General features: G+C 41.9%; 1 protein-coding gene across 1 annotated transcript; it reads left to right on the forward strand.

Moving 5' to 3' along the window:
* Positions 1 to 6583: 6583 nt before the first annotated feature.
* Positions 6584 to 9407, forward strand: CALHM6 (calcium homeostasis modulator family member 6). The gene is made up of 2 exons (XM_010115342.2): positions 6584 to 7117; positions 8991 to 9407. The coding sequence occupies exons 1-2, from the start codon at positions 6584 to 6586 to the stop codon at positions 9405 to 9407; spliced, it is 951 nt and encodes a 316-aa protein (XP_010113644.2).
* Positions 9408 to 13534: the final 4127 nt, after the last annotated feature.

The following is a 13534-nucleotide window of genomic DNA, read 5'->3' on the forward strand; positions in this document are numbered from 1 at the left end:
CTAGGTATGCCAGGAAAGACAGGCCTATTGGATCTGCCCACAGGAAATGCCAGCAAAGGAAACTTGAGGATGATGGGGTATGGAAACTTCCCTAGACTACCACACTGCTATGAGAGTAAGCTAGATGAATTCAACCTGTGGCAAGAGAGAGTAGGTGATCTGCATTTCCTTTTCTCCCTACAGAGAAGGACTATTCTTTAGATGAAGAGCTGAACTCTTCAGGACATGCTAAGAAAGGCCAAGTTGCTTCATGATGATAAAGCAGTTATAGTAGAACTTAACTAAAAATTATAGTCTAGAACTATATTCACTTCTCTCATGCTCTTCCTTTTTTATATGGCATAACCCTTACTTTGATCAAGTAAAGTAACCGTATTCTTTCATTTATTAAGTTTGTCAGGTACTGAAGGTGAATGTGATTGACCCATTGGCAATGATGAGATCGCATTTCCCCAGTAAGAGGTGAACAGTATGCAATAGATTAGCCTTAAAATGTTATGTATCTTACTCTGCCTCAGAGGCTCCAAGGCTCTGTAGGATATTCCTCCAATAAGCTGTGTGGAGGATCTGGCTCTGACAGCAGAAGAGGTAAGCTCTGGTAAAACACAATCTTGTATGCCTTATGAAGTTTCCTGTGGTGGACACAACTGCAGATTGCTAGCAATGGGAAAATGAGCAGAGGACCAGCGTCCCTGGGAGGGCACTTACATAACTCTGCCTTTATGTAAGGTCAAGGAATACAGAAGATGTTCAATAATGCTATAAAATACTTAGAGCTGCAAATGCCTTGCAAATAAATTGAAAATGATGATGAAGTGTTTGAGCATTACAGAATAAAAGAAGGCAGATCCTGGAACTTGGGAAGTTATTGCTAACATAAAATGTAGGCAACTTATGATCTTCGTGGCCTCCTCTGGACTCCCTCAACTGGTCCATGTCCTTCTTATGGTGGGAGCTCCAGAGCTGGATGCAGTACTCCAAGTGGGTTTTCACCAGAGCAGAGTAGATAGATTAGGCCACACACACAGAGAGAAGGAATGGAACAGAGTCAAATCTCAGCTATTCAGCAATACCAAGATAGCAAGATGTGACGGCATAACCTGAGTAAGGCAAGGATACATGGAATGAAAAAAAATTATAATAAGAGTACAGAAATCATTTGGGTTTAATATGCTTTCATTTGCAAAAGTAATTTTATGGCGTTTCATTTTCCATAGTAAAGGAAAAAGACTGTTTATTTAGAATTGACTAGTTGACTACTCAGTGTGATTTACCTGATTACAAATTAGTTAACTGTATAATGTGCCTCACTAGGGCTGCTTAATTTCATCATAAAACCTGACAACTTCTACCTTTCTAATCCTATAAAAAATATCATATAATTTCTTATAAACTCAGCAAATATTTTTCACTTAATCCACAGATCACAGCCAACACTTAAAGAATCACGCTGACTTATCTGTGGCATATATATATTGTGGATTAGTGTAGATTGAACAGTATAGCCCTCACACTGCTGGTTGCCTCTTGGACTGGGTTCCAGGACCCTTCCCATCCAGAAATGAGACCTGTAGTGGACTTGTAGTGTTAAAAGAGAAATAGTAAAAAATAGCAGAAGAAAACTAGTGCAGTGGCTTGTGTGACTGTGTACCGGAGCTCACCCATCAGAGCCTCCTTCAGAACTGCGCTTGGTTTTGCAGACCTGGTTCCTTCCTGTCCACTCAAATCCTTTTTCAGCCAAAACCTGGTAATAACTATAATGCCTTAAAATAGCAGCATAATGTACACAAATGCTTGTAAGCTGTACATGCCCAGTTACAGCGCTACTTCTCAGGCTGCTGCTCTGCTAAGTATTGGTGCTGCTAATGATTGATATGGTGCCACTGAGCTGTGTGACACTTCACAAACATGTAAGAAGGCTGGTTCAACCGTAAAGTCAGAATAACTTCCTCGCTTTCACAAACTGAGGTAATGGGCCTCCAGAGGAGGCCAGTCCACCTGGAGGGTAGGTGCAGGCCTGCTTGCAGAGGAGACCCCCACTAGCAACACGTTTATTTCACCTGGAAAGAGACAAAAGGCGTTACAAGAATTTTTCTAGAATACAAAGACTTTTCCATATATCTTTCTGAACTGGGTAATGAGAAATGCAACTCTTTCACTTGAAGAAGTAAGTCCAGTTGTTATAAAAAGAAAACCAGCACTGAGGTGCTCTTTTCCATTGCATCCATGGATGTACAAGATTTTAGATTAATAATGTGAAGAGGAAGTTGAGCTTGGTAAGACTAATGACAGGAATTTGGGACAGGATGGGCCTTGGTCGGAGCAGCAAGAAAGAGAATGATTTGTAGGAAAACAAAAGCAGTCTCTTGCTATTCTGAACAAATAGCAAATGTCTCAACAAAAAAAAAAAATTAAATAACTTTGTAAGAACTTACTAACATGACTAAAATAAGATCTACTCAATATGTACTGGCAAAGCCCCCCAGCACACGTGCACACATACACGCACACACAGGTGCTGTATTCAAGACTACAGCTTTTTCCACCTAGAATATGTTTGAGATTCATTCATCTGCAAATGAAAGGGTAGAAGTTAAATCAAGGAGAAAGCTGATAAAATAAATGAGCCAATTTGTTTTCAGCTGACCTCTTTATTTTAATAAATTATATTTCAAAATGAAAATATGTTTGAAATAACAGAAATAACGATTTTGTTCTAAAAATGTTCATCTTTTTCTTTCTGACATTTTTTCATCCCCCTTGGAAGGCATGAAATGTAGTGCACATCAATGCAAAAAGCAACCACTAAATTGGAATTCTGTGTTCCTTTGACAGAAAGCTATTTTTCTGGCCACTTCCCAGTTAATGCTTTAGGGCTGTTGCAGGGAGACAAGTGTTCATTTGGAGGGCAAGAAAGAGGTGCCCTGCGAGGACAATGCTCTGAGGTCAGCAGGATGCTCCACACCTCTGGCCCCTCTGGCCCCTCTGCCTGGGACCCTCTCCAGCCCACCGGCCCCCTTGCCTCGGCCATTCCTGTGCCCCCCTTGGCTCCTGGCACAACTAATCCCCCACCTTCCAACCAGGGTGGTCCCTCCTCCCTCTCCTTGGGAGTACTTGCTGGAAACATGTTTCCTTGAAGGGGAGCTCAGAGCTCCCCTCCCTTTTCCCAGGAAGCTTGTTCCTGAAATCATATTGTATTACAGATACTAAAACATGGCTAAAATTAGCCTTAGAAAGTGAAGTAGCAGGGTTTCTTGGCTGTACTCTTTCCCTTGTGTGGTCTTTACCTGCCCCAGAGAGCTGTGGCTGCGTTAGGTTCCCGTGTTAATCCAGTGGTGCTCAGAGGCAGCCCATGTCCCCATCTCCATAATAAGGCGCCTTTGCAGTGATTTCACCTTGCTTCTGTTAGTTCTGCCGTCTTGATGTCTGCCAAGACTTTTTCAGACATGGTGAATTCTGGTTTCAAGGTGCGCTAACCATTGCCTCTCGCTGCCTCGAGGTAAAAATCAAGGCAACAATATTTGCCAATAATATGAAGTTATTCCTGATAGTTAAAAACAAACCCCTGCTTTGAAGAACTGCAGATATGCTTTACTAGGCTGCCTGACCAGAAAGCAAAATGGCAGGTCAAATTTAGTGTAGAGCAGGTGGTGTTCAAAGCAAAACAAAATCCTACTTTCGTATATACACTGATACGCTCTGTCAGGACTGAGATTTTTTAATTATAATACATACCTCACTAAAATATCAACTCAGTGCTTCACGGATGATCAAAAAGCAGTTAAAAATCTATAAATTATTACAAAGAAATAGAAAACAAAGTCATGTCAGTATGCCGTTGTAGCAAACTGTGATTCAGTTGCACCTTCAACACATTGCAAATCTGGTATACACTCCATTTCCCCTTACGTAATAAATGATACCCGAATTCTAGAGAGTGATTCAGGTGGCAACATGGATCAGGAAAAAAAAAAGTATACAAAGGTATATATCAGACAAAGAATGACTAAATATATTAGGGGCTTCTCAGTCTGGAAAAGAGGGGGCTATGATGAAAATGTACAAAATCATGAGTTAATGGAGACACCAGGTAGGGATCTGCTGTTTTATGCTTTATGTTTTATCTGCTCTTCCCCTTCCAGAATTTGAGGTCATGAAATGAGGTGGTGTCAGGTTTGAATGAAGGTTAAGCACACTTGCTATACAACATTTTGGATGTTAAAATGTCTGCATGGGTTAAAACTGAAACTGGAGGAATTTACAGAAGAAATACATCAACAGGTGTTAGAGGCAAAAGAAATCCCTGAAATGCAAATTGTTGGGGTGTGGGTGTGTTCCTGAGCTCGCTTTCCCTGTCCCTGTGCTCCTCCCCGCTATAACCAAGAGGTGACCAGACTAACACAACCTTCAGTCTGATTCACTCTCACTGGTTTTACATACTTTTTGGTTTTATCTCTCTATATTATACTGCTGCATAATAACAAAGCACAGTCTTTTCCAGACCAAGGCAAGTGGTTCAGTTAGTGGCATGTTTTCTTCTGCAGCAGCAGCTCAGTGCTGAGCATGGCACATCTGGTGCGAGCCTGTCAGCAGCCTGCAGCAGTGCTGCCTGCTCTGGTGCCTCCATGCCATCTACTCAGCTGCCCAAGGAGCTGCAAGGGCCCTTTGGAAGGTTTAAATAATCTCCAAAGTTCATTGAAAATAATTTAGGTTCTCACAGAGCCATTGTGTTTCCACCTGCTTGGTTCCTGCAGCCCTGGGTAATGGCATGGAGTGATACAGGCAGCATCACACCTTGCTGTCTTGCCTGAAGTAGCCATTACCAAAATCAGTCTGGGACAGCTGGAGGCAGTGTTTTGCCTCAGCCTGGGGTGAGGCTCTGGCTTGGTGGTTAACGTCTCAGCCATGATAATACCCAGGAATCACAGAATCATAGAATAGTTTGGGTTGGAAGGGATCTTTAAAGGTCATCTAGTCCAACCCCTCTGCAAGAAGCAGGGACATCTCCAACTATATCAGGTTGCTCAGAGCCCCATCCAACCTGGCCTTGGAGCCCCCAACATAAGAAGGATGTGGACTTGTTGCAGCGAGTCCAGAGGAGGACCATGAAGATGATCAGAGGGTTGGAGCACCTCTCCTGTGAGGACAGGCTGAGAGAGTTGGGGCTGTTCAGCCTGGAGAAGAGAAGGTTCTGCAGAGACCTTATAGAGCCTTCCAGTACCTAAAGGAGGCTTAAAAGAAAGATGGGGAGAAACTCTTTAGCAGGGCTTGTTGTGAAAGGACAAGGGGTAATAGTTTTAAAATAGAAGAAGGCAGCTTCAGACTTGATATAACGAAAATTTTTTTTACAGTGAGGGTGGTGAAACACTGGAACAGGTTGCCCAGAGAGGTGGTAGAATCAGTGCAGTATAAATTACAGCATTCAAAATCTGGTTAGGATTAATTCATGTTGTTGACGCACCCAGTGAGGCCAGGGAGCTCCCAGTTCATACAAGAAGCAGGTGATTTTGACTCCAAAATCCTAGATAAGTTATTGTTGCAGTGAAGATGACAGTGACCACCAGCTCCCCATCTGGCTGCACATCTGGGTGTCCCCAAGCATGTGACAACAGCAAACCACTGCACTGCCTACATCGCCTCAGAGAGCTTCAGCTACATGACTATGAGCAAGCAACAAAGCTTCAACTTCCTTGGTTCTGAGTGCCAGTTCACCTCATCTGTAGTTAGACAAGACAAGCCTTAGCTAGGAGTCTAGTCGAGCTCCCTGAGGGTGTGAATGAAACCTATAAATTCTGAGGGCAAATGTTTTCACAGGCAGCTCACTCTTCCAAGCCCAGGAATCCCTTCCAGATATTTTTCTTCATTATGCAAGCCTTTTCCATCATTCATCCGCTTCATGCCATCTGCTTAGTTTCTGCTGGTTTAGGGGTGGTTTTTTTTTTCTGGTCTACAAAACTGCCACTGCCAGCTATGGAGGAGCACTCTGGTAGCTGGAGCTTCAGTGGCAATCACTTGCTGAGTCGTTGCTACATTGGCTAATTTGCCCTAGCTACTTTTAAAACATTAATTGATTAGCTTGAAAAATTAACATTATTACAGTTGAATTTTCTTCCATAAGAGAACAAGCCATATTGTGTTGCTCATAATAAGGCAAGATAAAAAGCTGTACACAGTTCTGTGTGGTTTTCTCACATTTTATTCACACTTCGAATCTGTTGCCTCACTCAAAAGCTTCACTGAAAAGATGATGAGATTTAAGCCGCTGCTAGTTACAATGCAGGCATGTGTGGGCAAATAAATACTATTTTTATAGAAACAAAGACAGATCTTTGCTGATTTGATGTTGATTACCGGGGCGGGTTTCCACTGTGGTCTCCACTTGACCTTGGCATTGTGCAGTGAGTCCATGCTCTTCTGTTTCCTCTAAGCAGAGCTGCTTCTATGCCTCACTGCATCTCCACCACCGACAGAAAGTAAAAGCTCTGTGAGCTTCTTTAAGCTGCAGGAGTTTCAGGACACTTGTCTTTCTCTTTGCCTTTTCTGACTGAGATTTCACTCTCCTCAAAGTAAGAGGAGGCAGAAAATGGATAAGTTACGTGAGGTGCCGGATTTCTGCATCCGCCACCAGACTGTTCTGGGTTACAGCATGGTGTCCCTGCTGACAGCCGCCAGCGAGCACATCTTCTTCTCCATGGTGTTCAAGTGTCCCTGCAATTATGAGAACATGCTATACGGCTCCGTCTTCCTCATAGTGCCTGCCTTCATCCTCTTTCTGCTCGGCTACATGGTGAACGCCAGGACGTGGCGTCTGCTGACAGGCAGCTGCCCTCCGGAGAAGGGTGACAGCTGCAGCCTCTGCAGAACCTGCGCCCATTACTGCCTCATGCTGCTACCGGTGACAGCCAGAGCCTTGGTGGCCCCCCTCACCTGGATCGCCGTGGCCCTGCTCAGAGCCAGCTTCTACGAGTGCGTGGCCAGTGGGAACAGCCTGATAAAGAACCTCATGTGTAGAGATAAAGGACAAGAGTGCCCCAAGCTGCTGGTCAAAATACCCTGCAACAAGACTTTGTCGGAGAAGATACCGAGTGATTTCCTCAGCCTTCAGGCACAGTCCCAGGTAAAGCCTTGCTGCTCTTCTCTTCACCCTACGGGCTTCAACCCTGGCCGCTCAATGTATGGTGATGCCTGCCAGGAACTGCAAGCAGTCCTTCCCTCTCACGCTATGTAACTACCAAATGCACATGATTAGCAAAAATTCATTAGCAAAAAAAAACACTAACAGAAAGGTAATATGTGTATATTTGTGCTATTTTTCTGGGTTTGCATGTTTGCATGGCAATTGTTTGGCACTGCTATTTGCAAAACTTCTTTCAGAGCTGAGCAGGGAACCAGCCTAGAGACCAGGACTTTTCACAGTACGTTTTCTTCTTGTTTAGCTAAGACACATTGAGAGTTAATCTCTTTTTCCACTTTTACTCCTCTAAATATCTCAAACTTTTGTAAGCACGCATTAGCTGAGGGGAAGCTGAGGTCACATACAGAGAGGAAGCTGATGTCTCCTTGCAACAGAGAACTGGCAAGTGAAACAAGTAAGGACCGTTTGTTTGACTACAAATCTCAGCACATGAACCTGTTAATAATTTCCCACTTGTATTCTAGAAGAATAGTTAAAATACTTATCTGGCCTGCTAAAGGGTTCTTGTGCTGAAGGCAAACTGCATGATCAAAAAAATAGCACTTGTGGGTGGATTTTTTGCTTGGAGTGAAATGAAACCCTCAAATTTTGGCAGCATTCCAGTTTTGTTTCTCGATTTGTTTGGTCATCATCTTAACTCCAGTAGAAAAATCAGGTTTTGTCACTTTTTCTCAGGAAAACATTAAGGCTGGCTAATAGAATTAAGTTTATAAGAGATTATAATTACTTGAATTTTTATAAGTTCCTGTTTATTATAAATGCTTATTAAACAGAAAAAGTGTTTACATTTGTTAAATATTCAGCATGCTGCTCCTTCAAGAAAAAGGCTGAAAAGAGGCAAAGTTTACACCATTGAAAACAGACAGGGTAAGAAAGAAGCAAAATTGAGGAAGACTGACTGTTACTGATATTGCAGTGATATCTTAAAGAAACAAACCAGTCAAAAAAAAAATGGAAATGTGTGAGGGCATTTTTATTACTGACGATTATTTTTAATATCTGATCTACTCTCAACAAAATTAAGAACCAAAAAGAACACAAGCTCATTTTTCTTCAATAGTCAGTGTTTTTTACTTGAAAAAGAATCAGCCTGATGTGAAAGGGGATGCAGTGAGGCCTCCTCTGCCTGGAGCTCCCAGCTAAGTACCACCAAGTACCGGAGGGACCAGCATCTACTAGGGCACCTGCTTTAGGTGGGGCCTCTGAGACTTTTCTAGGGATCTTAAAATCATGTATAAAACAAGAATGAATTCCTATATTCAATAGTCAAATCTGTGTCTTGCCTACAAAACATGCAGGGGACAGCTCTTCCCGTGTGCTGTGGCAATGGTCTGGTTTTTGCAGGCTCAAACATCAGGGAGAGGAGCTGCTTTCCAAAAGCAGATACAACACAGGCAGCAGGTGCTCTAATTAGCAGCACCAGAGGTGGACAGGGTGATTCTGCACCCTCTGTACTGTAAATCTGACCACAACTGCAAAAACTGCTGGTCAGTATCTTGCTTTTAACGTTAAGAAAGCTGGATATGGCTGAGGAGAGACCTTCACTCCACTTTCTTTTTTTTTTTTTTTTTTTGTATTCGCCCTCAATCCAATAAGATCAGCTCAGGGGTGCAGAAGGTCTGTAAGGCTGGCTGAATTGTGTGTGTGGGATCCTCTCTTTCCTCAGCAAGCAGGCTGCTACAGGCATTCCAAGGTGTCTTTGCTTACAGTTTTCATGCCTGCTTCAATGTCAAGTTCTATACTCCTACACATGACCATGCAAAACCACCGTTAACCCATCTATTTCTTTTCTAAGCTGATAGGATGGCTCCTGATAGCCAGCATCATGACTGTGGCACTGATTGCAACATGTTTCAGTCACTGTCACTCCCCAGTTAGCTATCTTCAGCTCAAGTTCTGGAAAATTTACTTGAAAAAGGAGCAGGAGCTCTTTCAGATCAAGGCTAAAGAGCATGCAACCAGGCTGGCAGAAAGAAATATTAATTGCTTTTTTGAAGCCACTGACCCAGAACCGTTTCAGACTCCCAGCAATGAAGACTGGCAGAAGATCTCATACTTGTATACTTTCAGTTCACAAGAGCACTACTACAGCATGATCCACAAGTACGTTAACACAAAGAGAGGCAACAGTGACAAATTCAGGGAAGGAGGTCAGAATTTTCCTATTTTAGGATTTGTGGATGAAGCAACCGCAAGCGAATCAGAGTTTTAACGAAACAAGTCCTTTGCAATACTGACAGTCTTTTAACACTAGTGATGTAAGAGGAGCCTTATCCTGTGCTCTTATTGACATGTATGCAAATTGTGTGTAAAAGCTGATAGCTGTAACCTTCAGCAGATTTGTTTTTAAATACACTTTATTACTTTTGCTTAAACATGTGTAAATAAATACATCTGTCACAACGGGAGTTTTGCTATGCTCTTGTTCATTAAGAAGAGTCACGTGTGAAATAATAAGCATCCACAAAGCTGTCAGTACGTACTATGTCAAACTATTACCAAACACCTTAATGGCATAAAATCATACAATCATAGAATGGTTAGGGTTGGAAGGGATCTTTAAAGGCCATCTAGTCCAACCCCCCTGCAAGGAGCAGGGACATCTCCAACCAGATCAGGTTGCTCAGAGCCCCATTCAACCTGGCCTTAAATGTTTCCAGGGATGGGGCATCCACCATCTCTCTGGGCAACCTGTTCCAGTGTTGCACCACCCTCTTTGTAAAGAATTTCTTCCTAATATCGAATGTAAAACTATTCTCCCTCTATTCTGAAACCATTACCCCTAGTCCTGTCACAACAGGCCCTACTGAAGGGTCTCTGCCTGTCTCTCCTGTAGGCCCTCTTGAGGTACTGGAAGACCGCTACAAGGTCTCCTTGGAGCCTCCTTTTCTCCAGGCATTTGGCATGTGGAGTGACAATACCAAACCTTCGTACCTGGCAGTATTGAAGAGACAAAAAGGAGCGGAAGTTCTGATCAGAAATTCAGCTTCATTTATTAGCTCTCACTTGACAATATACCATTCAGTGGAGCCTAAAGCAAGATGTAGACTAAAATATTTACTTTCAGTCAATTAATTCCTCAAGGCCAGAGAAGTCCAGCAGAATGACTTCAGCTGCTTATCACTTTGAACAGATAAGCAAAAAGATTCCAGCCTACCTGCTGGAATACCCCTACCTGCTCAGCAGCTTTAGGTAATAAGAATGAAACTAAAAACTTCCATGGTAGTGAATTTTCTTTACCACTGCCTGATCTTGATCAGCTTTTGCAGCAGGAGTTAATTAGCTCTACTGCTCATTTACTGCAATTGTAAAGCTCTCTAATAAAAAAAAAAAAAAAGCATTTGAATGGTGCAGGGAAAATATATCAACATCAAACTTCCTGTTTACATTCAATTTATGTTTTTTTTCTATTTTTAAAATGAAAAATACATTATTATTATTATGGGGTTTTTAAAATACATACTATTACATATAGGATTTTGGCTCTGGCATAAGTACCTAAGCTAGAGCTGGATGTCCCTACCAAATACACTATTTAACTTGATCCAAAATGGAGTCAAATTAGCATGTCTTGAGGGCTTAGGCTCATGCATAACATGGCAGTATACATGAAGTTTATATTAACAAACATTTATAGCACAGCTACATACTTAAGGACATTATAAATCTGCAACCCATATTAGGAAATAATAATGTTCTTATCAAAGAACATCTGATCATAAGAAACAAAGAAAACAGTTTTAAGTGAAGAATGATAAAGTTCAGTTTTTCTCTGAAAAGTCTTTTTTTTTAGAGAGTATTTTATTGTTTATAATATTGAGCATGACATCTACAGGATAGAACACTTCCTTTGGCCAGTTTGTGTCAACTGTATGGGCTATACCCCTCCCAGCTTCTTGCACCTGCACATTAGCAAAGCCTGGGAAGGTAAGAAAAGTCCTTGATCTCTTAGCAACAACTGATAACATCAGCATATTATCATCATTCTTCACATACTAAATCCCATACTAAATCCAAAACACAGCAGCTACTGGGAAGAAAAGTAGCTTCATCCCAGCCAAAACCAGGACAGTGAGTTAGACTGTTTGGTCTGGGCTGTCCTTTCACTCCCAGAAATCTTCACTTTTTAGACAGTAAACTCTAGCTTGGAAACAGTTCAGAAGATAGAGAGGAAACCCATGAAGTTGTTTGTTACAGGCATTTTTCAAAGAAGAAGGAAGGAAAGAGCTTGTTTTAATTAGCTGACTATAACTAGCTCGGAAGTTCATTCTTATTGTAAACTGAAAATATAACGCATAAAGGGGAAACAAGATTTAATTCTGTATGTAGAAAACAATTTTTCAAAGTATTCATTTTGTCATGGAGTCACCGACTTGCTTAGTGCTCTTTTCCTTTCAATAAACTTGATAATAGAGTAACAAGTGCCCAGTTCGTTACTTGTGCCTCCAGGAAGCGCGGTTCACTTAAAAATGTTCCGTTTTACGTCTCATATTGAAGAGTTCATTTGTTCATTGACGGCTAGAGGAAGATAAATCTATACTGGAATGTCATAAATGGGAAGGAAACAATGTCCTAGCCCCATTGCGATCACTGCCAAAACATTCCCTGACGCAGTGGGGCCAGGCTTTACCTTAGAGATGTAATAAAATACTTCAGGGTAGACTGAAAGCCTCCAGGAACAAGCCATGCCTTATTTCATTTCCTGATGAGAAGCTGCAATGAAAACACCCTCAGAATTTGTGTTAATCCTCTCAGCTGCATCTGGGCGGGCTTTTCCCACTACCCACTCATGGTCACAACTGCCAGGGGCTCATTACCAAAGCTGCCTTGGCTTTCCAAGGAAGACACAGAGCCAGCACTTCTCATTAAAATCAATGAGCAAAGGCTCCAAATGGGACTGCTATACGTATCTTCAAGTTTGCTGACAATGATGGCAGTCTGTTTTTCACAGATAAAGTGATTTTTGGGGGAAGGAAAAGCTTTATATCTGTGTTTAAGGACAGAAGTAGGTATTATATATTGGGTTTGTATGCAGTCATGTTTGAATTTTGATTTTTCCTCACTTTTATGTAACACTTGTATCTTTTGTGTAACTACATTTATAACAAACGACATTTCAAAGAGAAGCTTCAGCACACTTGTGAGTGCTCCATTAGCCACCTTCAAAAGAAGGGCCTACACTAAAATGAAACACTGAGGAACACTTCTGTGAGTATGGTACCAGGCAAGACAAGCAAAAAACTGTATGTGCTTAGGGCAGCTAATATCAGCAACTAATGTTTAAGTAGTGTGGGGCACTATTTCTTCTATTATTACTGGTTTTCTACCTAACATTTATTTGCTTCATCTTTAGAATACAATGCATGAGGTGATCCAGCTGAACTACGACAAGGAAGAAAATACAAAAAACACTAACAGCAAAACAAGTGTGCATTGAGCACCAGCACAGAGCTCAGCCTAAGAAGCGATTGCTGCACAACCAGACACACAAGTGCGACACAGTACGAGTATGAACTAGCACCCAGCCTGCCTGGCAGCCTCATGCCACCTTTTGGCTTGATCTCAAATCCACGTTGCCTTGACTGACTCAGGCATTCTTTCTATATATTCATTTGCATGGTGGAAACTCATCCTTCAAAACTTACCATGTCCAAGTAGTAGTACAGATTTCCTTGGGCTGTTTATTCTGAAATATTGAAACCTAAAAAAACCAGCTTTGACATCCTACACAGACCATCATTGCAAATGTTTGGCATTGAAGGATGGGAAGGAAGCCTTAGCCACACCAAAGCCAGTGTGGTGAGACTGCAAAGGCCCCAGGATGACACTAGCAGTCCTTGCTTTAAAAATTTTGTAATATCCAGCCCTAACTTTTATTACCTAAGGCCTGCAGGCAGAAACTCTTTAACAGGCCCTGAAGATACAGCAATTGGCCTACCTGTCACTGCAACATGGTGACTGACTTTTTTTAGCTGGTGCAGACCTCTACAGAACGTGTTACCACAGGTGTGTGCATGCACACACACCTGTGCACAAGTCCAGTGCAACAGAGGTTTAAGTAAGAGAATTGTATCTCACAAAAGGACAGTATAGGTTATTCACTTTCAAGATAATAATAAAAAGAGGAGAATATATGGTTGATAGGATGCTGCCAGAAAAAGGAAGAATGGCCATTGCCTTGTAAAGAACTTTTTTATGGTCAACTAAAACCACCACATGTCCAACTCAGCCAACTGGGCACCAGCCAAAACCTCACTGAGGGCTCCTGCCCAGGCAGTGGAATCGGGCTAACTCCACAAGAACTTGTGAAAAAAAAAAAAAAAAAAGGAGGGAAACTAG

This window comes from Chlamydotis macqueenii, chromosome 3, assembly GCF_036417535.1.
Source record: "Chlamydotis macqueenii isolate bChlMac1 chromosome 3, bChlMac1.mat, whole genome shotgun sequence".
Classification (NCBI taxonomy): domain Eukaryota; kingdom Metazoa; phylum Chordata; class Aves; order Otidiformes; family Otididae; genus Chlamydotis; species Chlamydotis macqueenii.

What these genes read in the sequence shown, in the direction of transcription:
- CALHM6 (XM_010115342.2), top strand. Translation starts at nt 6,584, where the DNA reads ATGGATAAGTTACGTGAGGTGCCGGATTTCTGCATCCGCCACCAGACT. An exon ending in GCCTTCAGGCACAGTCCCAG is followed by an intron (nt 7,118 to 8,990) that starts GTAAAGCCTTGC and finishes TTCTTTTCTAAG; the next exon opens with CTGATAGGATGGCTCCTGAT.